Source organism: Podarcis pityusensis (genome assembly GCF_964106645.2).
Source record: "Podarcis pityusensis genome assembly, chromosome: 11".
Lineage (NCBI taxonomy): Eukaryota > Metazoa > Chordata > Lepidosauria > Squamata > Lacertidae > Podarcis > Podarcis pityusensis.
This window is the reverse complement of record NC_138036.1, coordinates 15,997,924-16,025,833: the sequence shown is the minus strand read 5'-3', so window position 1 is coordinate 16,025,833 and position 27,910 is coordinate 15,997,924. Positions and strand designations below refer to the sequence as shown.

Below are 27,910 nucleotides of genomic sequence, written 5' to 3'. Positions count from 1 at the left end.
TATTTGCTTATAGATCACAGAAAGACTCCACTGGAGGTGCATACTTAAAAAACCTTTTTAAAAGTTGGAGCCGTGTAACACAGCTTCTCTGAAGAAGAAAAAGCTAATAAAAATAGATATGTGTGTTAGCCACTTCAACACTAACATGAATAGACTGCTGACATGAACAAAGGTGTCTCAGACTAGGAGGTGAGATTTGCCTTGGTAGCCAGGAATGCATCTGCCTGGTTAGGGTTGCTCAGTTAGTGACTAACCATACAAATACCAGCACAATCTCTCTTTTGACAGCTTCTTACAAGACAGCTGTATGATTGCCTGCATGTCCTCTCTGTGTGTGTGTCATACACACGCACATATTTTCAGGAGCTGTGGGTGCTAGACTTGCCCTAAAATTCCCGGATCAAGCTAATGTTAGAATTTAACTAAGACTTAGTGTTAAAACTGTGCTCAACCTGTGTATATTTCAGCTGTGTAGTAGGTACATCTAATCCTCTGGAATTAGCAAATGTCAAAACCTAATAAAGCCAGGAATAACCTCCTGCATGAGGTGATCACTTGGGATGATGGACCATTAAGACATCAAAGGAACTGGGAGTTAAGACACCAATTGAGTAGGGCCCCTCCCTTTACAGATAAAGAGAGCTTATAGCAGAGAGGGTGTAAGCAATAGAAGCAATGTAGCCTAGAGGAGTGATGTAATGCAGATAGTAAAGCAGTGGGTTGGAGAGAAAGGCACCTATGGGAGAAGAATGATCCTCTTGGAGGGTAGTGCTGGGAAACCCCTCCATCATAGGCTCAGGTTGTATAAATCTGCAAATAATCTATCATAAAGACACCCCAGTCTCTGCTGTGCCTCAAAAGGAAATATGGACCCTGGGTTAGCGAACTTGGCCACCTCACTGCTCACCCCTAAACAGTGAAAAATGGAACAAGGAAATCCAAAGGCATTCCATAAAACTCAACCCACAATAAACGTGTGAGGAGACCAGCACAATAAAAATTTGATGCAAATCACAGGGGCTAAGGGTCAACCTCAACCACAACACTGGGGCTGAAACACATTGATCACAAAAACGGGGCCCAGGAGGAGAACAATACAGGATGCCCAAACTCTCGGGTGTGCACTATATGCTCAAGAGGCATTTTCTGCAGTGAATTGACTTGCTTCCCTTGAGCAATGTGGTGTGTGCAGGGCCAGCCCACTCAGGAGGGAAGGTGTGGCGACTGCCTCAGGCAGCCGGATCCGCAGGGGCAGCAGATCTCCATGATAATACAGTGGTACCTCGGGTTAAGTACTTAATTCGTTCTGGAGGTCTGTTCTTAACCTGAAACTGTTCTTAACCTGAAGCACCACTTTAGCTAATGGGGCCTCCTGCTGCCGCCATGCCACCGGAGCACAATTTCTGTTCTCATCCTGAAGCAAAGTTCTTAACCCGAGGTATTATTTCTGGGTTAGAGGAGTCCGTAACCTGAATCTTATGTAACCTGAGGTACCACTGTATTCATTCAGGGCCAACCCACCCATGAGGTAAAAGGAGGCAACTGAGGCAGTATCCGCAGATCCCGATGTAGCTTTTTCTTCCCCTTGATGTAGATCAGGGGTAGGCAACCTAAGGCCCATGGGCCGGATGCGGCCCAATCGCCTTCTCAATCCGGCCCAGCGTGTTTTTACATGAGTAGAATGTGTGCTTTTATTTAAAATGCATCTCTCGGTTATTTGTGGCACCTGCCTGGTGTTTGTACATTAGAATGTATGCTTTTATTTAAAATGCATCTCTGAGTTACTTGTGGGGCATAGGAATTCATTTTTTTCTTCAAAATATAGTCCGGCCCACCACATGGTCTGAGGGACGGTGGACCGGCCCACGGCTGAGAAAGGTTGCTGACCCCTGATGTAGCTCTTCCCTCACCTGGTGTGAGGGAATGGGGGCGCCATTTTGGGGTCTGCCTCAGGTGCCAAAATGTCCTGGGCATGTGTGTGTGTGTGTTCACGTTCGTCCAAAAAAAGAGAGTATACTGCATATTCGCTTTCCTTCACAAGGTGCTCCTTACCATAAAAAAAGTTTTAAAAAGCGACTCCAACAGAAGATACAGAAACAAAAACACGCTCCCCCTTCCTGAGGGCTAGCGCGGGGAAGAGTTTACCTCAGAGTTTACGTCCGCCGCCTCTGAGCCGCCGACTGACTGACCGACTTAACTTCCTCTCCGCCCCCGCCCCCCATCTTTCTCTTTCCGGCGCCTCCAGAGTCTTCCTCCTCCTCCTCCTCCTGCCACATCCTCCGCCGCCGCTATAGCTGCTGGCGCGTCAGCCCGCGCCGCCATATTGGAGGAGAAGGTGCTCCTGCCGCCGCCGCCGCTGGTGCCGCAGGGGGAGCCAGGCTGGCCCAGCTCCTTCTCCCCCGCTCCCTTCCCTCCCTTTCCCCTCCCTGAGCGCTTCGGGCCTCCCCAGCTCCCGCCCGGAGTGGGGGAAGCGGAGAGAGCGAGCGAGAGCGGCAGGGAGGCCGCAGCCCCAGCCTTTCCAGCAAGGTCCTCCCGGGGCCCCCCGCCGCCGCCATGACTTCCCTGACCCAGCGAAACTCGGGCCTAGTGCAGCGCCGGACCGAGGCCTCTCGCAGCGCCGCCGCGGCCGACAAAGAGCGGGCGTCCGGGGGCGGGGGCGGCGGCGGGGGTGGCGGAGGAGGCGCGGAGGAAGAAGGCCGGCGGGACGAGCAGGGCGACGACGAGAAGGGCGACTCCAAGGAAACGCGCCTCACGCTCATGGAGGAAGTGCTGCTGCTGGGCCTCAAGGACCGAGAGGTGCGGGGCCCGCAGCCTGGCGAGCGGGGAAAGGTGGCGGGGTGGGCCCGGGAAGGTGGGGTGGGGTGGGGTGTCTGTGAGGTGAGGAGGGGACATGAAAGGCCTCCCCCCCCCCAGGGTTGCCCTTGTGTATGTGGGGCTGGGGGGGGATTATGGGGCCAAAGTGAGGGGTGGTGTCGGTCGAGGGCCCTGGAGGTTGCTACGGGCGTTGGTGGATGTCAGAGGGGGAGGGGCTCCTTGGCTGGCTGGTTGTGTTGTGTTGTGTTGTGTTGTGTAGTATATGTGATTAGGGGTTAAGGTAGGCGGGCGTCTCTTGACACACACAAACAAAAGTGGTTGGGCCCAGGGCTTTGCATGCTGCCTTTCAGGGCCACCCTAAAAACAAATTAAAACGAACGAGACACAAGTGTCAGAATGGAAGTTAAAAAAAAAAAATGCCAGAAAGCTGGCAGGGAAATATAAGACACACACTCCCCAGCATGCCATGTTGTCTGCAAGGCAACCCCTTCCTCCCACCTCGTCCCCCACTGCAGCTTTCAGTCCAATTCTCAAACTGCAATACTGTACAGTGGTACCTTGGGTTACATACACTTCAGTGGTACATATTCCGCTAACCCAGAAATAGTGCTTCAGGTTAAGAACTTTGCTTCAGGATGAGAACAGAAATTGTGCTCCGGCGGCGCGGCAGCAGCAGGAGGCCCCATTAGCTAAAGTGGTGCTTCAGGTTAAGAACAGTTTCAGGTTAAGAAGGGACCTCTGGAACGAATTAAGTACTTAACCCGAGGTACCACTGTATATGGCAATAAATCAGATATGAGAAATACAGAAGAAGAAGAAGAATCTTGCGAGAAGAACAGGATATGAAGATGGAATAGAATTTGAAAGTGGGCATCAGCCACCGCCTTCTACCCAATTTATGTACTGGGACATGCTAGTTGAGTGCTCATAGTTTTATGCTAAGTGTTTCCACTATAACTTATCAGGTATGACCGAAACTGAGGCAGCTAACGGTTTTAGGATTAGATGTAAAGGGGTTAGGGAGGGTGGTGGTGTCAGCAAAACTTGGAGGAGGATGTTGTGGTGAAAAGCTTTTGGATTTGACAGAAGGGCTTAATGGGGCAGGAGAAACAGCAAAGTTGCATTGAAACCCCTCAGTAGAAGTTGGCTTAGGGGCATCAAGTTTCTTAAGAGCAGAGGTCCATGTAGTTGGACTTTCTCAGACTGGAATACTGTTAATAGCTTTTTTTTTTAAACATTTACGTTCAGGAACCATGTACTGGCATAGTTGGTATTCTGCAGTCTAAGCACCTACTTGTTAGTGCAGTAAATTCAAACAACTGGGCCATAACAGTCATCTGAGAATTTCTTATACAGTGGTACCTCTGGTTGCGAACGGGATCCGTTCCGGAGCCCCGTTCACAACACGAGCAGAACGCAACCTGTGCACGCACGGGTTGCAATTCATCACTTCTGCGCATGCGCGTGGCGTCATGTTGAGCATATGCGCATGCGCGGGCAGCGAAACCTGGAAGTAACCTGTTCCATTACTTCCCGGTTGCCGCAGGACGTATCCTGAAAGAACGTAACCTGAACCGAACATAACAAGAGGTATGACTGTAGTGTTCCAGCTGCAGCCCATATGGCTATTTAGGAATTTTAAAAAACACCTTTCGCAAAGTTAAAATGTACTTCTTTTCCAGAAAAACACATGACTCACAGGGTATGCTTATAAACATTTTACATCATTTAAGAAACAAACTTGGATAGCCAGAATGGGTTGGTTGACATACTACAGGCTTATTAGTGAGTGTAGTACTATCTTGAGCAAGATACTCTCTTTAGAATACCTAGTAGAGGAAAAGTTTGTAAACCTGTGCTGCAGATTGTAAGGTGCTATTTCAGAATTTTGCAAAGTAATGGAGCTCTGGTTTATGTTATGGGTACATTTGGCCAAGAAAGGGAATGCTTTTATCAAATGCATGGTGTGTTTTTTTATGTGTAGAATAAAACATACTGCCCTTTTCATGATAGTTGTTGGCTTCTATTTGGACCCCACAGTGTATTTGCATGGGCTTACATAAAGGATCATGCTCATATGCACTCTTTCCCAGAGTTCATTAATCTTTGGAAAAGTCATCCACTTGTAGCTTGGCTGCTGTACATTACTCTATACTTCATCTCCAGGCTTTTGAGGGTTTCTGCTGTAGTTTTTATTAGGTTATACTGAGAAACATGTTACAGGCTCATTAGAGTTTAGATTAGAGTTTTTAGGTTGGGTTATCTAAACTGTGGGAGGGAGGCATATTCAAGCTAAGGAGGTGTTTCCAGTTGTCAAAGCATAATTTGATGACTGGATCCAGCCATTGCAAACTTCTCTAATAAGCAAGATTGTTGTGGTTGGTTGATGTATTCTGAGTTTCAGTTAACAATAATGATTGTAGTCCAGTCCTCAAAGTACTGTTTGTTCTGATGAATTTCAGATAATAGATGTCAGTCCTTTGTGGTTGCTTCCAAATTTTGGAACAAATACTGTACTTATTTTGCAATATGAAGTCAAGCTTTATTGTCATTAGTTATTACTTATTTGCAGACTATTTTGACAGTGCAAGCATATGTGTACAGTTCATATAAGGCACCCATAGCATCTTGAGATTTATAAATTCATTTTTATTTGTTTTTATAATGTCTTATGCAATGTATTAATCTTCTGCTTTTTCAGATTTCTTGTAATTGAGGGAAGCCACAAAGGGGTGTGTTCAGAGAGAGAGAGTGTTAAAAAGTGAGACTTAAGAGATATAGAGACAATATGAAGGTCTTCTGCTGAATTAGGCCCTTTAAGCTTCATGGCTAAGAGGCAACCTTCTATTAACCATCTTTCAGCTGCCCTAAGCTCCTCACTCCTAATACATATGGCCTAAATCATAGGTAAATAGCCCAATACTGTATGAGCTAAACAAAGATAAACCTACAGCTTGAGCCAAGCACTTTCTTTAGGCCTTCCCCATGCCATATTGTGATTGAAATGAAGCTCTTCCAAATTATATGAACTAAATAATCTCCAATGAGTTGCGTCTTCAGCAGTGGGATATCACAGTCCCCAGTCTGACTTACGTACTGTAGGCTTGTAATACTAATTTCTGTTGGATAAAGTCCAGTAACACCATGGGGATTTTTGAAGGCAAGCTTTCCATCATCTTTGAAGAACTGCTAGTCTATTATTTCTTAAAAGATGGTACAATGACACACCAGTTGTGGCACTTTGTAGGCATCAGGTCCTTATCCTAGTGAAAGTGAATTTACAGTTTGCAGGAAACTGATGGCATTCTTTGGAGCGCATAAGAGATGCACAGTGAAGGGTATGTAATTCTTTTCTGCTGCTCACATACGAACCCTTTGGTTCATTAACACTTGGCTAAATGTTGCAGCTGTACCAATAGTGAACAGTATATTAATGACAAGAAGGAACCCCTTCTTGCTGGAATAAAATGACCCTAAGGAATGTCAAAGCAAAGTAAAAGTAAAAAAGCCTTCTGTTTTGTTAGTATCTCTATTAAAAGTAAAACTGACTGACTTGAATAACACAAATGCCTTATATAACATCAAGGATACTATTACATTTCGGGTTTGATTGTATATATGCTTTAATTTGTTTATTGTTGAAAGCAAAGCTTTAACAAAGGTGATGATGAATAATGCGCACAAAACCTTAGACACAGAGACTTGGTGTGGAGGTGAATTTCTCAGGAATACAGAAAGTTACAGCTTAGCCATCTCTTAGCAATGCAAAGATTTCCTTACAGGTCATAGCCATAATTTCCTTCTGCTGCTGAGCAGAAGGAGGAAACCTTTTTGCAGCTCCTGGTCATTGTAATGTGCTATCATGTGTTAGTCTGCACTGACCCCATGAAGATTGAACCAGTTTTTCCTCTTTCCAGCAAGAAATATATCTTTGCAGTATCTCTTAACTGCAGCAACTACTGTGTAAACCATAGCATAAGATCAGATTCATAGACTCATCATTCATGGATTCATCAAGGGTATGAAAGAATTGCATTGCTCTTCTTGCTGTTATACACAACCTTTTTATTCGGCTTCCATTGTCAAAAGAATGAACAGTGAAAATATATAAAGCAAAATATTTTGCTTGTTATAATGGTATGGGGAGAGAATTGTTTTGGAGAAGAAAGTAGCACAACTTTTGTAAGAAGGACACTGTCCCAAAGATGACAGGAGGAGTACTACTTTGCATCCAGATAATGTGTTCTTCAAACACCAAATTTGTAGGTGTTGGATTAAAACTAATAAAATGGATAAAACAAGTTGGGGGGTGTCTTTCTGAAAACTAGATAGTCATACCTCGGGTTGAATGTGCTTCATGTTGAGCGCTTTCGGGTTGCGCCCTGCGGCAACCCGGAAGTAACGGAGCGTGTTACTTCCGGGTTGCGCCGCATGCGCAGACGTTCAAAATGACGTCATGCATGGAAGCGGCAAAACGCGGCACGTGCAGACGCGCTGTCGCATCTTCCGTTCCATTCAGGATGCGAACGGGGCTCCGGAACGGATCCCGTTTGCATCCCGAGGTACCACTGTATCCGCTTCCTTCAGAGTAAGGTGGTTCTTAGATAACACTCTGCTTTCAGCTGAAAGAGGGACAAACACTACAATATTGCAGGGTGGTGGGGGTTGCTAACTTATTATTTATAGTGCTATCTGTATGCATACAAAATAATTGTGACCGGTCCTTCCTTACCCCAATGGGCTTACTACAGGAAGTATAGACAGGATACAATAGGAATAATATATGATTACTTTAGTTACACATGCTTTGGCTTAGTTATAGTAGGGCATCCAGGACTGGGGCAAGGGTGTGCATGACCATGATGAATTATATATTGCTTAATTGTCAAAGTGGCTTCTTGGCAGATTACAAGTATAAAATCAATTGCAAAAAATATCTGTACACATAAATAAGATACACAATAAAATATCTTTATCAAAACAGTAAAATAAACACCCATAATTTAAATATACACTAAAATAAGTCCTTTAAAGAGTTAAAACAAAAATTAAAACAGTTAAAGCCGGAGGTTCAAGTAAGGAGATCAGGGGAATGCTTGTTTAAACAAGTGTGTCTTCAGTACTCTGTGGAATGCCAATACTGATGGGGCCTTTTGTTTTTCAGCAGGGAGCTCATTCTACAATACTGGTGCCTGAAGTGAAAATGTTTACCTCTGTGTTGCCACATACCAATAAGCATCAGGTCATAGCAGAAACTAACTGAGTTTCATTGTTGATCTTAATGCGCTTATCTAAAGGCTTCCTAGAAATGATGAGTTTTGGAGAAGGATTTAAAGGAGATAAAGGTGGCTGCACAGAGACATTATTTCTGGAAGGCAGTTTGAGACAAGAGGCAGCAAAGAAAACTGGACAGAGTCATTTCAGGGAGCAGGAGACCTTTGGATGCTGAGGGAGGTGGATCTCGGTGAGCGAAGGTCACAGGCAGGGATGTGTTGGGAAATAAACACAGAGAGATAAGGATGGGCAGAGTGGGGGCATGAAGCGTTTTGAAGGAGCTTGTAAAGCATCTGTGATTTGGACAGGAAGCCAGTGGAGAAGAGGAATTGCATCTCAGAGTGAGGGAAGAGGGGTATTATTTTCACAGCAAAGTGCTGAATAGATATGACAGTGGGAGGCCTGAGGGAAGAAAAATCATGATTGTGTGTGTGTGCGCGTGTGTGTGAGATAAGTTTTTGTATTTGAATAATTTTAGTGTAGTTTTGACTCAAGTTGGGAGCTCGAAAGTTGTTCTTCAACTTGTTACTCAGATACACTTTGCTTCCATAATTTGTATTTGCCTTATTTTTGCTAATGAAACATGTCTGTGTAGCTGTGTAATCAAAGTGTGTTCTTAGTTTATGACTCATGGTAAGTCAAGAGAGCTAAACCACAAACCCAGGTTCGGATGACACACTAAACTATACTGTAACTTAGCATAGTATAACGGCAAAACAATTGGGGAGAAGCAAAGCACTTGTGTTATCCTTCCTGGTAGCCTGAGCGCTTTCATGTTTGTGCTAAGTAATGGTTTGGGTTAGATTGACGTGTGAACCAGGCATTTGTGTCAAAAATGAACTCCAGTGAGCTCAGTGGGTGCATCAGTAAGTGCATCAGGTTGTAGCCTTAGTGCATGCAATTGTCCTACATTTAATAAACAAAACCAAAGTACACTGTTAATTTAGTGTGCTGTATAAATATTTATATTTATTTTCTTACATTATATCAACTTTCTTCCACCATGAAACTCATGATGGCATACATATAATTACTAAGTGGTCACTCAGCGATAGCTCAAAAGTTCCTTCAACAAACAGAAGTATTTAAACTGAAATATTTGAGTTGGTGGCTGTTTCTTCCTCAGATTAAGATTCACTTTTATTTTGCTTACTTCCTGGGCCATGACATTTCCTTTCTCATTTTTAGGTTGTCTTCATGAAAATTAAGACTATGATGCAGGCAGCTAATTTTGTAGTTCATGTAATTCTGCTGGTTGCGATTTCATTCCTAACATACCATATTTTTTGCTCTATAAGACGCACCAGTCCATAAGACACACCTAGTTTTTGGAAGAGGAAAACAAGAAAAAAGATATTCTGAATCCCAGAAGCCAGGACAGCAAGCGGGATTGCAGCTCAACGATCCCGCTGGCTGTCCTGGCTTATGGGATAGCTGCGCACAGCCTCTCCCGGGCAAGGGGAGCCTTCATCCCCTGCCCGGGAGAGGCTGCGCGCGGCTAAGGCTCCCCCAAGAGCCGCACTCCCTTTAAAGAGTGCACGGAGTGTGTGTGCGGCTCTTCGGGGCTTTTCCCCAAGGAGGGAGAAGGGCAGGTAGACTGAATTTGTAAATAATAAACTAATAAACATTTTAAAAACCACAATAGTTTGCAAAATCTTTCCTTGGACTACAAGGTAAATTTGGAGTGGGATGGCTGGGTTAGAGGCAAAGTTGAATGAAACATATATGTGGCTCTTCGCTTTCTCCAGTAGGCTATATACATCCTAGCCATACAAAAGTCGGTTTTTACACCCACCCACCATTCAGACAAGCAAGAGGCATCACAATTCAAGAACACATTCCATTCACAAAAAAGGCAGTCAAGGAGGGTACCGAACAGCCCCAGTGAAATTCAAAAACTTTCACATCTACAATATGTTGGGGAAATTCTCTTTTATTTTGACAGCATATTTGAAGGTGTACACACACTGCTTCCAGAGTATTTTAATGTTTTGGTTTGAAAAGCAGGCATTTTGAAATGATAAAATGTTATTTTGTGGAAAGAGGAAAAGATGTGTTAAAAATTCCTTGGCCAGCATTGTAAGGATAATGTTAGAGTTAGTTTGATAGTGTTTATTTTATTGGTTTAAATTTCCTTCAACCAGAATAAAGTATTTCAGCATGTGAAGTTTTGTGGCTTTAACTGCAAATTCTTGTGAAGCAAGAAGTATACCTGTTTCGAAGCTTCTTTGTTTTTACTGAACTTGTGATTCCTGCAACTATTTACCATAGAACCATAGAATTGAAGAGTAGGGAGGGTCCCCAAGGGTCATCTAGTCCAACCCCCTGCAATGCATAATCCTAAGCCTGGTAAAATGAACCATTTGAAACAAGTATATTTTGAGATGTCTGGTTCAGGTCACATGTAACTCTCAGCCAAACCATGACTTAGCACAAAGAAACAAAAGTATGGATTCTCGGAGCAAATCTTTCAGCCGCTGCACTCCTACTGCCACGCTTCACAGGGCTAAGCCATGGTTTGACTTGGAAATAGATGTGAACTGAAAATAAAAGTCTGTTTTCCAGCTCTTAGAAAATAGACCCACTTCATTCAAACTAGACTGCCTAAATTGAAAGAAAACAATATTTTAACATTTTGGAGTAAAGTTCAAAATCTCTGTAAAGATGAATCACATTTCATGAAAGTTTCTTAGAAAGCTTTTATCACTATACTTTAGAAGTAAAAAAAAGGGGGGGAAGCTTGGATATGTTCTTCAGTATTTAGTTTATTCTTAAATTCCTTAGCTATTTTGGAGCATGTCAAGAGGGCAGATTTCTTTTTCTTCTTTTTGTCTGAAAGTGTTATAATGAATATTATTTATTATTACATGCATAAAAGAAAATTTACAGAGACTTCTTTCCCATCAGGGTTATACATCATTTTGGAATGACTGCATTTCCTCTGGGCTGCGTGGCTGCATGTTAATTGAATTAGCACTGAGAGGGCGTCTTCAGCTGGAGGCATTTGGAATGAGACGCAAAAGTTTGTTAACTAGAAAGGTAAGAATCGGAGGGTAAAATGACATGTAGGTCTTAAAAATTATATCCCATACAATTCTTCAAACTGTACCAAGCCTTTTACATACTCAATTCAATATTTGTAAAGAGATGGCAAGAACGCTTGTATCTAATCAATTATAAGTTCCTTAAGCCACATATTTAATATTAAACATGTGGTGCTTATGCAATTTGCTGAATCCAGGGCCTACTATGGAGATGAATCAGTCTATGTTGCTCTTTGCGGTTGATTTTGTTGGCATTATGTGAGGGCAATTTATTTTTTCTGAGGGGATCTTGTGATGAAAAAATGCTGTTGTATGCACAGTCTGCCCTGTCAATATTATCTTTTGCTCACCTTTTTTAAAAAGCATGTTTTGAAAGGTTTCCACACTACCTCGCTGTTAAGAATTGTGTCTTTGTGTTAGTAGACAGTTACTGCTTATGTTCAGCTGCATTTAGTTATGATTATCTTGAAATGGATCTGCTCCCTTCCCCATAGAGCTTCCAAGATTCTTTGGTGTGCCAGAAATGCAGGAATGTTCCTTGAAATACCAAGGTTATATAATAGCTTGCTTGACTATTTCTAGAATATTTTACATAGGAGATTTTAAGAAGAGTCAGACCTAAAAGCTATGTTATTTATTGGCCATAATTGTGGCAAGCTGGAGTTTAAGGAAGGAGGTTGTGAGAGAGCAATTGTCACGAACATTGGAGGAGTTTTGGGAGGAGGAATGTCTGGTGAATGTATTTGAGGTTGTTGTTTTTTTTAAAAAATAGATCTTTTGTGGGTTTGGGGGGAGCTTTTTTAAGTCAGGATTTTTTTGAGCTTTTGGGGAGAGGTGTTTTGAGGCATCATCACCTTCCTCAGGTGCTGACAAACCCAAAACCCAAGAAGCAATGACTGGTTCCACACTAGAGCAGAAACTGAAAGTGCTGGACTGTTTACAAGAAGGCATGGGTGTGTGTGCTGTGGCACACAAGTTTGGCAGGAATGTCTAGGAATGTGCCCAGCATCCATGCCATCAAGATCTGGGAGAAGGAGATCTGGGCAGCAGCATCTGCGAGCACACCTGCAACTGCCAAGGTCGCCAGCCATGTGCTGGTTTTTTAAAGGGTTTTTCTAGGGTTTTCAGAGGTTTAGAGGGTGTTTGCAGGCTTTTCCAATGGGTGCCTCAATTATATGCGATATCACGTATGCATGTGGTGCCTCAGAACATAACCCCCATGTAAATTGGGGGGGGGGGAGTGTTTGTTCTTGTTTGGTTTCCAAATTATTTTTTATTGTTTGCAGGTACTGAAAGCTTTTTCCAAAATAAGTACTAACATGCCGTAACCTTGTACTAAATTGGGGTCACCATGAAGAGAAGACATTTGCTTGAAATGATGTATTACGCTTTTTAAAAAGCTTCAGCCATCATATTTTAATTTTGTGCTAATCAGTGGAGTTGCTCATACATAGTAGCAAAGTGCATATTATTGGACCACATATACCAAATAAATAATATATATCTAGGTATATTAAAGCTGGTACTACAAGAGTTTGGGTGGCATCCATTTGTTATGCCGATGAAATCAATGGACAATTAACGTTCACTGATTTCAATGGTTCTGCACTGTGCATGTTTTAGTTGGATTATCCTCCTATGTTTTATGCTTAGGCCATTCTTTAGAAACCAAGTTTCTATTGAAACTCTGACTGGCTTTTATTCTATGCATTCTGGCTGATGTGTTCTTCTATCTGATGGTATAAATTTCCCTCAGTGTTGTGAAGGACTTAATAAACATTCATTAGCCAGGCCGTAATAGCCAGATACTGGCTTCCCAGAAGAATTGGAGCTCAAGCAGTGAGAGCACAGATCTAATGAGAGAATTAGCATTTCTAAGCTCCAAATAATGACGTCTATTAAATTTAGTATTTTGGCATTTTTTGTTGCTGTCCTCCATAATATAAATTTATAGTGAGCTTGATTGTTGTCAAATAAAATGTCTGTTAAAGGAATTATTTCATCATCAAAAAATTTTTAACAGACATTTAATGTGGCTTTTATTGGAATTATTGCTTCTGAGAAGCATGCTAATTATCTCTATGACCACAAAGCGTATGTTTAGGAATGGATTATTGTTTATTGACAGATTGTCCTCTCTTAAGTATTATGTACAGGGGGCCAGGGAACAGAAGACATCCCAGACAAATCTCCATAACTTTGTTTGCTGTCCATATGCAAGGGACTTTAGGGTGGCAGGGAGATTATTATTTTTCTCCTGTCAAGGGAGGTGATATGGGTTCATATCTGCATCACCTACAGCCTTTTAGGGAACTAGAACATTATGGTAAAAAAGGGTGACAGTGGTAACTTATACAGGTTGATAATCCTAGCTCAGAGCATTCTAATTATGAATAAAAATAACAGTAAAAATATAATGAATCTGTTCGGTTGATTTTTCATTTGTTGCCTGGATATTGTATGTAGCTCTCTTATGTCTCTCCATTGGCACTGTTTTTCCCTCTGCAGCAGCTTTGGAAGTTCTAGTGCTTAAATTGGAGAGCTCTCTTATCTCTCTGTATTTATTTTTTCTGGGCATTTTTTGAGGTAAATGTGACTCCATATGCCCTGTATGTTGTGGTTTCAGGTTGCAACAGAAAGTAGTATGCTATTAATATAATGTGTTCTTCATGAAGTAACTATTTGTCTAAATAAAAAAGGATGCTAATGTACCTAGAGGGAATGGTTTGGGACTTTTATTTCTTGGTTGACTTGAATGGGGTGGTATATATGGAGCATTACCTTCCCATGGATTCAGATGTTTTCCTTTTCAAAAGCAAGATATTTGGTTTGGTTTCCGAAAAACAATGACATTGGTTCAAGAAGTGGGAATATTCCAACACTGAGCCTCAAGATATAAAAAAGTAGTACTGAGACACACTTTTTCTCCACTTGGTGCTTAAAGAGTTAAAAGCAAAAGTTTGAGGTGATGGAGTGAACTCTTATATTTCCTATCAGGTGATCTGCAAATCAGATGCTCCTACAGGGGATGTTCTACTTGATGAAGCTCTGAAGCACATTAAGGAGACACAACCTCCTGAAACAGTGCAGAACTGGATAGAGCTGCTTAGTGGTAAGATAAATATTTGCAAATTAACATTTTTTAATGTTTAACAAACTTTTGGGCTGCCATGCATCACTGGTTTTAAGGAGCGAGTTTTCAAGCATAGGGCTTGATAAGTTCCTTATCAAGTGATGCCTTCTGTCCAAATTATGAGTAACAACTTTGGATGCTGTGAAGATCAAATTTAAACACCAGTGTTCGGTCGAATAAATTTGGGGATGGCAGTGTTGGAATGGTGGAAGGAAATAGTTAATGCTCTCGCTATCTCTGGAGTAGAATTAAGCTGCTGTCTAGCAGCATACAGGATCACCAGGTTTAGATTCAGCAGTGGGAGGGTGTGGGAGATTTGGTCAGTGTTAATTACTTCATGAAATCTTAACACACAAGTTTAGTCAGGTGAACTGCGCCTTTTGTATTTTGACTACCTTGATCACGGTATGTATGTACTTGGCTCTTATTTCCCACTCTTCGTTCTTTTTATACTAATATTCTTCCATCTTCATTAAATATCCTATGTCTGCAACATGTTGATTAGTAGTAATGTTCATGTAGTCAAGTTAGTTCCAGTGAATTCAGTGGGGCTTACTCCCTGGTGAATGAGTTTAGGATTGCATATTTATATCTTGGTGACACATTCCTGTGTTCCCTCCTGCTTTGGCTGTTCAGCAGTAGAGAGGAAGAACAGAGAGACTAATGAAAATGAGAGAAACCTGGAGCTTTTCTGGCAGAGGCAATGCTTACAGTTTTCAAGAAAATCAGATTCTGTTCTTGAAGTTCATTTCTTAAATTAAGTAATTTTTGCAGTACAGCCGACATTGTAATAGTCATTTAGAGAGGTGAGGTGAGCACTGAATGAGCCTCTTGTTGAAATCTGAATTCAGTCATGAACTGTTGTCTAGCAGTTACCGTATTTTTCTGTGTACAAGACTAGGTTTTTCCCCTAAAAAAAAGTCAAAAATTAGGGGGCAATCTCCCCCCATTTTCTTAAATCTGAGGTCCCAAAAATAGGGGGTGTCTTATAGATGGAAAAATACAGTAATATGGTATTTTGTGCTGTTTTAACTGTTTTAGTTACTTTTATTTTATATATCACCTTGAGATATATATGCAGAAGGTAATTCGTAAATAATTTGCTTCCTCAAACCTTACAACCATAAAAGGGGGTTAGTACAATTGTAGATAATACTAGCAAAATAGTCTAGTTGAGATCAGTGAGAATGCTTGTAACCACTTAGGGAAAACTTTGCACAATTCTGGTTCCAAAATTAGATTATTTGGAGATGTGAATGGAAGAGAGCCAGAAAAGAAGATGAGGCACTGATGTTTGTGTGGGAATTTGGGGTGGGGGTGGGGCAGAGAAGCTGCCTGGGAACAAAAAGAGAGGCAGGGATTGGTACGAGGTCCTCTACCCCTGACTCGTGGAAACCATTTGCAGTTCCCTGGTGGTTTCTACTGAACACTAGGCTCTATACATTTCCAAATGTACTCTGTGGATGTGTTGTGCTTTTAGTTTTAAAACCTGCAATGCCTTTGTGCAGAATTTTGAATCACATTTCCATACTTGCATTCCTTTATGTGTGACAAACCCCCAAATCATTATTCTAGAAGCATTTCTGCAAATGGAAATGTCACCCTAATTCCCACGGAAGTTGTCACTCAAAGGATAAATAAATTTTGGTCTATACCAGTGGTTAGGGATCTCATGATTGAATGTTCTCCCTGCAATCCCCTCCATGTATAAATGTAGAATATCAGGGGGAAGGATTCTAGCCCAGTCTTCTCCCTGACATGCTGTCTTTCTGTGAGCAGGAATTGATTTATGTATAGGTATAGAGTAGCCATACCCACAGTCTGAAGTGGCACAGACCAGGTATGGGCTTACCGTCCTGATAGGAACTAAACTTGGACTCTCATTCAGTTGCATGTTGTTCCTTCCTAGCATCAGCATGCTGGCAGCAACTTCTTGGGTTGGTTTCCTTTTCAAAGTCCATCTGCTTTCTGACATGGTTTGACCCTCTTGGCCCAGCAACGTCAGCAGACTTCAGCCTCAGGGTGGGACTGGTACTTGCAGTGGGCAATAATGGCCCTTCTGCTTTTGCAGAATGTTTTTTATTTATTTATAGCCCATCATTTGCCAACGGTCCCAGAATGGGTTACAAACAATAAATAAATAAATAAATAAATTACAATATGAAAGAACTTTAATTAAAACTGTAACAGCACTTAAAGTACAGCAGAAAGGACAACATTCACTTAATCTCAGTCCATCATCCCGAAAAGCATAGAGGTATGCTTTAACCAGCTGACAGAAAGCATACTGCACTATACCTCATACAGGAGCAGCTGGCAGGGGAGACATTCCATGGCCTCTGGGCCATCACAGAGAAAGTCTTCTCAGCATGCCACCACCCCTCATATTCCACAGGTTGCTGGTTCTGCTAACAGGGGTGACATGTTGGCTAAACATGTTCAGTCTTAAAGCAAACTAATACGATATTTGATAAAATATCCTGATAGCTTTCTGTACCATTGCTTCTGCATATCATAAGAAAGTGAGTCCTGTAAAACATTTACAGAAATCTCTGAAGAGTTACAATTTCTGAACGCAAAATACCGTATTTTTCGCTCTATAGGACGCACTTTTTCCCCTCCAAAAATGAAGGGGAAATGTGTGTGCGTTCTATGGAGCGAATGCAGGCTTTCCCGGGCTTCCTGCAGCTCCGCGCCACCCTCCGGATCCCGGCGCGAAGCCGCGCGGGGCTCCGGAGGGTAGCGCGGAGCTGCCTGAGCTCCAGGGCTTCTTGCAGCTCCGCGCCACCCTCCGGATCCCGGCGCGAAGCTCCGGAGGGTAGCGCGGAGCTGCCTGAGCTCCAGGGCTTCTTGCAGCTCCGCGCCACCCTCCCGATCCCAGCGCGAAGCCGCGCGGGGCTCCGGAGAGTAGCGCAGAGCTGCCTGCATTCCGAAGCCTGGTGCGCACTGAAGAGCGCGCCCGGGCTTCGCGCACCTCTCCACAAGCCTGGGGAGACCGGCTCGGTTCCCTAGGCTTGCGGATAGCAGGCTGTTCTGGGGGCTGGGGTCGGGGGAAGCTCGGGCTTCCCCCGCGCCTGCCCCGTGCCTGGGGAGGGAATTTTTTTTCCCTTTATTCCCCCCCCCAAAAAAAAATTAGGTACCTTGAACGCACCTTGTTTTAGAGGGAGAGAACAAGAAAAAAAAAATTTCCCTGTTCTCCCCCTCCTATGATCCGGTGCGTCCTATGGTCCGGTGCGTCCAATGGAGCGAAAAATACGGTAGTTGTCTGAATTGCTTGATCAGAGTTCCTTGTAGTTAGGAGGTTTGGTCACAAGGTGTCGCCAAGCTACTGTGGAAAATCAAAATGGATAAAAAACAATCTATTTTAAAAGTTCACTTTATTTTTGCTGGAGCAAATATGCATTTCCTTCATTGCTTGTCTTAGGGTTCACAACACCTTGAGCCAATGCGTGCCCTATGTTTTCTCTTATAGCACACAGTATATTGGGGGGCATTTTAGAAATGTTTTGTTCATGAGACTAATTTGGTTGGAGGCTTTCATTTGGTCGGTGACTTTTTCTATAGTCTCTTTTAGCAGGTGCAGGTAGTGTCACTTAATAGAAATGAAATTTTATTGTTGGCACCCTTTTACCTCGGTAGATAATGGAGTGCACCTCTGGGGGTGAAGACAAACCATTGGAGAATCACAGCACCTGCTGTGGGTGCAGAGACTGGTAACTCGTAACTGCTGCCTCCTGCATTGTTTCTGTTGCATTAGCTGTACCAAAATAACTTCTCCAGGACGCAAGCCTGGGCAATGTGTATGGAGGTCCTGGGCCTCCAGATGGCAAGACTCCCTCTTGCCCTTGCTGATGTGGTCCAAAGGAAAGCAGAGCAAGATGTTTGGCACCAGCTTGACTGCAGAAGTTGCTGGAAGGGAGCACACAAGGCACCCGCAACTGTCTTAGGGACTCACTCCAGATTTGTTAAAGGGTTTATTTTGTAGCCTTTTCTTCTCTTGAAGACATCCTGCAAGGCAGCAAGTACGGATTTTTCTTTGGGGTTTACTTCTGAAGCCCTTTTCATGAATGAGTATAGTTGCAAGACAGTGAAGGTTTAAGATCAGAGTTCTCCTTCTCCCAGCCCCATCTGTTCCTCAGCTCCCTCTACAGCATGTGCAGTAAATGCCTTTTAGGGCTGTGCAATAAATCACCATAACATTGAATACCTGTTATAAAATAACATTGTGATAAGTGTTTCAACAAGACTATATACCCGGTGAACAAAAGGAACAGTTTACCAGGGCGTAGTTCAGCTGAAGGATACTTTCCAGATACTCTGCAAAAAATTTGCAGGCATGGTGTCTCCAGCTTTGCTCTCTCCCTCCCTCCACCACCACAGGGAGCCTTGTCAAGGCCCTCAACTGCTGCTGGGAAGTGTGGCACACCCTCCGCCACCACGGGGAGGTATGACGGGACCCTCTGTCGCCGCAGGGAGGTGTGGCAAGGCCCTGCTGCTGCAGGGAAGCGCAGCGCACCCTCCACTGCCGCAGGGAGGTACGGCGGGACCTCTGCCACTGTAGATGTGTACACCGCTGTAGATATGTATTGTGATATATCAAAATATGATACTTAGCTGGTGATATAGTGTGGTGTTTTCATCAGATATTGCCCAGCCCTACTGCCTTCTTGACCGTTGGACCCACTGTTGGTCTCATCTGCTCAATCTGCTGAAGCATATCTTCACATGCAGGGGAAGTCCCTAGCTCACCAAGGGTTTGAGACCCACTGACTACCTTGACCTGGTTTAGCTGGCCGGTCAAAGCCGTTTCCTGGGGTGTGGCCATCGTTGCATGCTGTCATTTCTAGGAGGTTGAGAGCAGAGTACGGAATGGGAAGCAGAGGTAGACAAACTGCCCCAAAAGGAGCGTGGTGCATCCTCCAGCAGAGGTATTAGCCATCCCTTAACACCCCATACATGCATAGAATACACTTCAAAGTTTAATTGAAATGAACGATCTATGCTCAATGTACTCCAATAAGACAGATACCAGTTTATTTCAGAAGCTAGCAAGTATTTTGAATGTTAGGAGACTGTTGTTTTTCATTCTAGTTTTGATAAACAGGCAACTGCCCTTCACAGTTTTCTTCAACCTTCATAATAAAGCTTTTTTTTAATATTTGGTGAATATTCCAAATAGTAGCTTTGATTCCCTCCCCCCCTTTAGATGGTCACCATATTTGTCTCAACACAGCTCACTGTAAGCAGACATGGTACAAATTGACTGCCTCGTGCAGAAAGTTTTTCTTGACATTAGAATAGGTGTCAAACTTCAGGGAAAATTATTTCATCCCGCGGGAAATTTTTGAGGTTTATTTGGGGAATAGTTTAGGGAGTCATTCCTTGTTAGCTAGTTTAGAAGCATGGAACTCCTCATCCAAAGTATTATTTGCAAGCTGCTCTGTGGATCATCTTAGCAGCTGGTCAGTAAGTGAAGCATTCTTTCTCTACCTAACGTGACAATTAATACTGCATTTTTGCCTCTGTTGCTGTGTTACTGTGTCCTGTTTTGTCTCATTTACCCTTGCTAACCAACAGAATACCAGCAAAACATTCAGGGGCTTGTTTGTTCTTTTGCCTTATTTTAGGTGAGACATGGAATCCATTAAAATTGCACTACCAGTTACGAAACGTACGTGAACGATTAGCCAAAAACCTGGTGGAAAAGGGGGTTTTGACTACAGAGAAACAGAACTTTCTCCTCTTTGACATGACCACACACCCTCTCACCAACAACAACATTAAGCAGCGCCTCATCAAGAAAGTTCAAGAAGCTGTTCTTGACAGATGGGTGAATGACCCCCACCGCATGGACAAGCGCTTGCTGGCTCTCATTTACTTAGCCCATGCATCAGATGTCCTTGAGAACGCTTTTGCCCCCCTTTTGGATGAGCAGTATGACCTAGCCACAAAGAGAGTGCGGCAGCTCCTGGATTTAGACCCTGAAGTCGAATGTATGAAGGCCAACACAAATGAGGTCCTGTGGGCTGTAGTAGCAGCCTTCACAAAATAACTGCAATCAGACTGCTCAAGTGTTCTTTTCCCCATTTCATGTCAATCAGTTTATCTTCTATTGACGATTCATGTTTTCTGTCATCTTGTACCTCTCTTCATATGATGAAAATCAGCTCTTGTTCAAGCTTTTGTTCATGGGAACGGTAGGTGGTGTGTTCTGTTTCTCCGTGTGTGTGTGTGTGTCTACAACAGGATTCTGCTGGTTCAAGAGAGCTTCCTGCTCTTCAACATGCTTGACGGCCACATTGACATTCTGTTTCTTATCCGATCTAAGTTACTGTGTCTAGGTTTTTATTGTACCCCTCTTTTTTCCACTGGGATGATTTCACGCAGAAAGCACATCCCAGGAGGGAATCAAGCATCTGGTTTCAAGTTGATCCAACTGTATCATCTGCCTCAGCGAAGTGCAGCATTTTATCCTTGGCTAAAATCACGAAGGCATGTTGGAATCGCCCGAAGTGAGCCTTTTGGAGTGCAGTTGAACAGGTTCCGTTAAATCACGGAGGGTTATTTTGGAACCTCGCACAGAATCCTGCTGAAATGGAGTGGTGATTGCTGCCACAACAAAACCTAGTAGATTGCCCCTTTCTTCCTAGACATACATGTGGAAGTGCTCAAACAATTTCTAAAGCAGAAATATCCCCAGATCGACTCAATAAATAGTTCAGCCATCTCGTGCATTTTGCTGTTCATGTAACTCTTTATTGAGTTTTTGTTTGTTTACTTTAAAAATAAGTGAATTCTAAGGCTAGTATCAAAAAGTCTGGTTGTTTTGCAAAGGGGTGGGATACATTCCAGTGTGGTCTGTATATAGAATTGTATATTAACACTCAAGCACATTTTAGTAAATTTCCAAATCTGAATTAGTTGTGCATCTGGCTTTCTATCATTTGCTTTCAGCCACTGCCTCTTGGTGGAAAGATGGGCCTCCTATAAAAAAAAGGTGTGCATGTGTGCGTGCCTGACCTTTCCTTCTATGGAGTTTGTGCCATCCAGGTACATTCTTCTTGTATGTTGCCTTTATAACATTCGTTGTATGATGAGAACATTTTATCATCCCCCCCCCCTTTTTTTTTGGAAGAGGCTTGTAATGAGTACAGTTCTTGGTTGCAGACTTCAATTTCTGTTTGTACACAAGTTAAAATTGTGTCTCATGCCATTAATCAATTTAACACTTAAACAAAAATCAGTTGTCAATCTTAACAAGTGTTGCATGTAAATTGTTAGCAGGTAATTACTACAGTTCAACCAATTACGACTTCTGTAGTAGGAAGCTCTACTATGTTTTAATTTTTATATACAATTATGCTGATTAGCACATTATTGTAAAATATATAAACTGGCTTTTTAAAGTTTATTACCTCTTTACCATTGCTTGTTCTAGCTCCATTCACAATGTAAATATTATGCATTGAACAAATAAAAGACTGACTTTTTTGTTTTGGATAACAGAACACACTAATAGTGGAGCAGGTATGTAGAAATTTTTGGTTAACATTGAAAGCAGAAATTACTAGATGGCGTTTAACTGTAGTTGAAATTTAAAGGGATCCCCAATCTGTATACTAGCTTTTTACCTACAGTAAATAAACGATTATCTTGAAAGTGCCTGAAACAGAGCAAGCATGTAATTTTGCATTTTGTGTTCCTAATTGTGAAAAGCACCGTGATGTATGATGTAACTGTGAATTCTGATTACAGTGGTACCTCAGATTGCTAACGGGATCCATTCCGGAGCCCCGTTCGCAACCTGAAAGGAACACAACCCGCGTCTTCACGTTCGGGTTGCAATTCTCCGCTTCTGCGCATGCGTCTGGTGTCATTTTGTGCACATGCGTGAGTGGCAAAACCCGGAAGTAACCCTTTCCGGGTCGCCACGGGACGCAACCTGAAAAAATGTATTATGAAGCAAACGTAACAAGAGGTATGACTGTAGTACACTTGAGGACAGATTTTCTCACTACCAGGAAAGCCTGTAAGTAGTGTGATGCTCATGTCTGCTTGTATGAGCTTTCGTAGTGATCAGACCATGGCACCTCTACAAGGGAGGACATGATCACATCTATACCTGCGCCAAAGATCAAATCCAGTGTGGGGCCTGCTTGATGTGTGGGGCCCAAAACAAACTGGGATAGCCCTAGTGTTGCCATGGAGGACACCAGGTACAGAGCCTGTGAGGAGGGGGTGGCATCAGCATGGACGTTGAAGTCCCCCAAAAACAGTTGGTTAGGAAACTCCAAAGCCTAGCAGTCCAAACTAGAGATGAAGATGAAGGCAAAAGTTTGCTCTCTATTCTGAGATTTTTTTCAGCCCTCTATAGTTTAGCAATATCGAAAGAAAGATCTGGAGTGATCTTGTGACTGGCACATAATAAAGTTTCTTTTGCTTCTGCAGATACTGGGACATGAGAAGAAGAAGAAAAGTATTTTCCCTCCCTGCCCTCTTGAGAGGGATTAGGTCACAATCATATCTAGGATTTTCCCCCAGCCCTTCTTTCCATTGTACAAATTTTGTGAGATATCTGTGGAAGTGGGGTTACAGATTTGACATCTTTGTGTATTGTGGGTATCTAAACCTAAATGATTTAAACACACACACGAATGAACGAACGAACTCATCTCTGGCAGAACTAGACACACAATGCCTTTGAGTTCACATTTTTGATAACAAGATTTATGGAGAGTCAGTTAGGACAAAGTATTGTTTCAGACGTAATCCAAATGATAAAGAAACTATACTAACTATCCAAATAATGATATATGTTCCAAACAGATAAAACATGATTTGTGCAGTTTTCCACCTCTCTTGTCTTACCTTACCTAATATTCAGGTGCTACATGCCTCTGAAACTCTGGGTTGTTTGGGATTTAATGTAAAACCATAATTTGCCCAAATTGGTTTGCAACTCAATGTTGCATTGTAGCTTCAAATCCTGGTTTGGCAGCCACTCAGAATCCATGGTTTGGCATTAATTCTAAGGAACCGTCTTAAAAATGTGTGAACCACTATGTTAGTGGAATGCTGGAGTAGAAGAAAATACAAATCACATGGAATACTGGCAGGGAAAGTTGTACACTGTGGCTTCTGGAAGCTGTGTGCTGATTCCTAGTGTTGCAACACTTAGGAGGCATACTGTTCGCTTTCTAAAGCTTATCTTTCCAACCATGTGGGCCAGAAATCTGTTTTCTTACAGTTACATTCATCTGAGGTAGACACTAGGTCTCATGGCAGAGTTCACATTCTGAAATTCATTATAAGATGGCGATGAAATAACCAATTGCTTATGAATGCTGACATATCTGAAGCAAGCCTTAAGAGAAACAGTTCATTTGGGAAAGCTAAGTATAGTTTATGGGAGTTTCTGCTTTTTGTGGTTTTTCAGACTGAGGTCAGTACTATGGATGAAAGTTTAGAAGTGTGTGATAAGTGCTTGGCATTACTGTGATTGGCAGGTTTTGAGTTCTGCTCTGCATTCTTCATTGCACTGTCTTTGGAGTCCAGGAACGCCGCCAAAATCTTTGAAACGCCTTTCTCTTTAAGTGCCAAGGGTACTTAAAGATTTCAGGAAATGTGCCAAGGCGTGATGGCGGGGAAAAGTCCTGATAGTATGTGTTGACAACATTATCCTTATTGAGACTGCCCATGGGGTTGTTTTCCCACATAGTCTTGCAAAATGTCAGGCACCAGAAAGCCCTGGCCTTTATCACATCTGCTAGAATAAGCATCGCTCCCTGCATTCATCACATGCCTGATGGTAAGCTAGGTGCAAATGGAGCCTGGGAGGGTAGCACATTTTCTTTTCTGGGAGACCATTTCACTGTGAATAAATCACAGCCGGAGGAGTGACACCTTGCTATATTTTCCCCTTTGTGTTTCGTTTTTTAATCTGTTCCTTGGTAAAGTTAGTGAGAGGGAAAAGATCAGAGTTGAAATGAACCATATACCTATTTGTCCTGGCCACTTGGTTCACATAACAACCATTCCTAACCCACCCACCACCTATGAAAGCTATGCAGTTTGTGCTACAAGCAAAACATAGCATCACAGAAGATGCTTGCAGGGTGATCCACATGATTCACGCAAATACTGTAGGTGGAGGCACCAGCTCAGTAAACTAGATGATACATGTGAAGCACTTTGAACGCTTGAAAATTTTCATGTATTAATAAGTAAGCATAAATACAGACTAGAATTTTTTTAAATTGAGGGTTTGAATTTTAAGTGAATTCTTGTGCCCTGCCCAGAGGTTGATAAGATTTTATTTAGGGATGGCATTCCAGAGATACTGGGCAAACAGTCTTCACAAAAAGGTCCCTGCCCCAGTACTTGCCAACCTAACAGCTTTCACTGATAGATAGGGCTGAGTGATACGATGTTGAAAACCAGGTGATAATATCACCGCTAAACATCGCAATATCACAGTGTTTGAAATAAGGATGGAGCTATGTAGAGGCATTGGCTCGCTTCACGGTTTCCTCCACATCTTTATTTTTGCATAGTGTGCGCACACATGAACACATCATGATTTTCAGTATATTGCCAGGTCAAAAATTAAGAAACCAATAACACGATACAGACTTCAAACCGGTTTTGAATGATATATCGATATATTGCCCAGCCCTACTGGTGTACCACAGCTAGACCTCAAGTACAATGGGAAGATAGGTATAAGTACAGGCAGTTCCTTGGATAACCTTGCCCCAGTGTTTAGGGCTTAAGCATTTGTAATACATTGCCAGAGAACACTTAGTGTGCCCTAATAAATTTGAGTAGTAAAAGACTCCTGTGAGCTTCCAAGACCTCAGAGTTGGTTGCCTGCTGTGCCTCTGTATGATACATTGTTCTGGCATTGCCTCTTTCCCATATGGCTCTGCTGGGAACTATTAATACAACATCAGGTATGATTTGCCTGCCTACATATAGCATAATTTGCCTGCACTCAGAAGAAGCAAACCCAGCATATCAGCTCTTGCAGAGAAGCAGAGGCAGGCTACTCTGAATGTGAGTAGGAATTCTTGCTCTTAACAAACCCTGAGCAAAAGAAAAAAATGTGCCTTTAGTTTTAATTCAGAAAAAGAGGACTACCTTAAAAGTAAATGTTGCACCAGTTGAGGAATTTTTAAATCAATTCCTTGAATAGGGTGATCAGATGGCTCATCCATAATAATCATTCTAAATGCCACATAACTGGCATAAATTTACCCTAATCATTTTCTTGTTTCTAGAGGCAGTCACTGTTGCCCTTCCAAGGGAGGTGGGGAGCAGGTAAAGACCCTGTCGATTTAATAATAATGTTTGACAATTACGGAATGTGTTCAAAATATTTCACATGCTTAAGATTGTGTTTTAAAATTTAAAAAGTGCCCATTAATCGAGATTATGTCTTTAATTCATCACAAACAAAAATATTAATGAGCCTGACTAAATCTTTCAGCACTGATCCTTATCCCAACCCAATAGGATACAGTAAAGCAAGAGTAGTCAACATGATTGCTGCCTCATGTTGAATTCCATTGGCCTTAGCCGGCATGATGGGAGTTGTAGTCTCAACGCCTAGAAGGCACCGTGTTGGCTACCCAGCAGTAAATTGATGGGGATTTAGCAGCCAGAGTATTGAGGCCTGATTGCAGGTCCACCTGTCTGCTCTGATATTTATTTAGGCAGATGACAACAGCAACAACAAAAAATGTTTCATGAACTTTGTACATCACTTGATTGTGAAAAACCTCAAAGCGATTTGCAAAACGATAAAACAATATAACTAAGGAAAATTCATAACCATATTATGAAACATACAGAAGTTAAAATACTAAAACAGATTAGGATTACCTCAATTTTCTAAATTTATGAATTAACTAGATGGATGGCCTTGACCACATGCAATCTCTCAGTCTTGGTGTGTTTTCTCTAACAATGACCCCATTCATGGGAATATTGTGACAATTGCTGTGATAGGAAACCCTTGTCTCTTGTGCTAAGGCTTAAGGATAGAATTGACTTACATTTTTATACTATATTTTATATGCCCAAACTGGATTCTGCATATTGCACAAATTTGCAGCGTTTGAGGTTTATTGCCTGGTGAACATTCAGTGTTCCCCCCTCCCTTTAGACACCTGCTCACTGAATAGATTAAGGCTTGAAAACCCACTACAATGTAGGTCACTGAATAAGAGATTATGCACCTTTTTTTCTCAGGAGGCTAGAGCTAAACTTAGAGGTCTGCAGATGCAATAATGTTCCGTTGTCTACAGGAGTGGGTTGGATGTATCTGTTGTTGTTTTTGTACCTACACCTTTCCATGGGATACTACAGTCAGGAGGAAATAAGTACTGTATGTCACCAATCTCAGAATTTCAAAACCTATGCAGTTCTCTCCAGCCCAGTACTGGCTGCCCTGATGGGCACCAGCTCTCCAAGAAATCAGGCCGACAGACGTATTTCCCAGCTCTGCTACTTGAAATACTTTGCATTGTGTTTAAACTGCAGAAAAACGGGGGGATCTCCCGCACGTATTGCCATTTGCTCTTTCACAAATGTGAGCAAGTGACTAATAGTTAACATGTCTCTTTTCCTTGGGGTCTAGCGAGGCAGCAAGGAAGCAAGGGACACATCAGAACATAAGAAATGGCCTTTGTAGTTCAGCATCCTCTTTTCCACAGTGGCCAGCCAGATGCCTCTTGGGAAGATCAGCAGTCGAATGAGGTAATACTGCCTTCTCAGCAATCTGTAGTGTAAGGCATTCTGCCTCTGATCCTGAAGAAGGCATATGACTATCATGACTAGTTAGCCGTTTATAGTCTTAGCTGTGGATTAGTTTACTGCTGGCTGTACCCACCTCTTAAAGGTAAAGGTAAAGGGACCCCTGACCACTAGTTCCAGTCGTGGCCAACGGGTTGTGACGCTCATCTCGCTTTATTGGCCGAGGGAGCCGGCCTACAGCTTCCGGGTCATGTAGCCAGCATGACTAAGCCGCTTCTGGCGAACCAGAGCATCGCACGGAAACGTCGTTTACCTTCCCACTGGAGCGGTACCTATTTATCTACTTGCACTTTGATGTGCTTTCGAACTGCTAGGTTGGCAGGAGCAGGGACCAAGCAACGGGAGCTCACCCCGTTGCGGGGCTTTGAACCACCGACCTTCTGATCGACAAGTCGTAGGCTCTGTGGTTTAACCCACAGCGCCACCCACCTCTTAGGTAACCACAAATGAGTCTAGTAGGACATGAGATAGATGCACAGCACAATCACACCAGGCCTTAAAAAGACAGCTTTAGCACCCTGGTGGGGTGTCTGCTTTGCATGCAGAAGGTCCTTGCAATAGCAGGTGATTCTGTGTATTTTGTGTCAATTTTTGTACCTAGCAAGAAAAACCTGTCTCTTAAGAAACAAGTTTAAGGGGGGGAGGGGAGAAGCACCAAGTTTCTAGTCCTTATGGGAGTAGAGAAAAAACTTGGAAAACATTTGGCAATATCTCAGAAACCTCTGAGTGGTGCCTGTGTTCAAGAGTGGTGCCTCTTTTACGTTGGTCCTTGGCCCATCTGATTAGCAGAAGCAAAATAATACACTTCGCGGGTTTTTAACATAATGTA

At 42.6% G+C, this 27,910-nt stretch overlaps 1 protein-coding gene across 1 annotated transcript; it reads left to right on the top strand.

The window, feature by feature from the left end:
- The first annotated feature begins 2,343 nt into the window (after window positions 1–2,343).
- On the top strand, window positions 2,344–21,938 carry GOLPH3 (golgi phosphoprotein 3). The gene is made up of 4 exons (XM_080973650.1): window positions 2,344–2,796; window positions 10,996–11,127; window positions 14,130–14,244; window positions 19,893–21,938. The coding sequence occupies exons 1-4, from the start codon at window positions 2,554–2,556 to the stop codon at window positions 20,315–20,317; spliced, it is 915 nt and encodes a 304-aa protein (XP_080829776.1). The 5' UTR covers window positions 2,344–2,553; the 3' UTR covers window positions 20,318–21,938.
- Window positions 21,939–27,910: the final 5,972 nt, after the last annotated feature.

Coding starts and splice junctions, on each gene's coding strand:
- GOLPH3 (XM_080973650.1), top strand. CDS start 2,554: ATGACTTCCCTGACCCAGCGAAACTCGGGCCTAGTGCAGCGCCGGACC. Junction 2,797..10,995: donor TGGGCCTCAAGGACCGAGAG/GTGCGGGGCCCG, acceptor CTTTCCCATCAG/GGTTATACATCATTTTGGAA. Junction 14,245..19,892: donor CTGGATAGAGCTGCTTAGTG/GTAAGATAAATA, acceptor GCCTTATTTTAG/GTGAGACATGGAATCCATTA.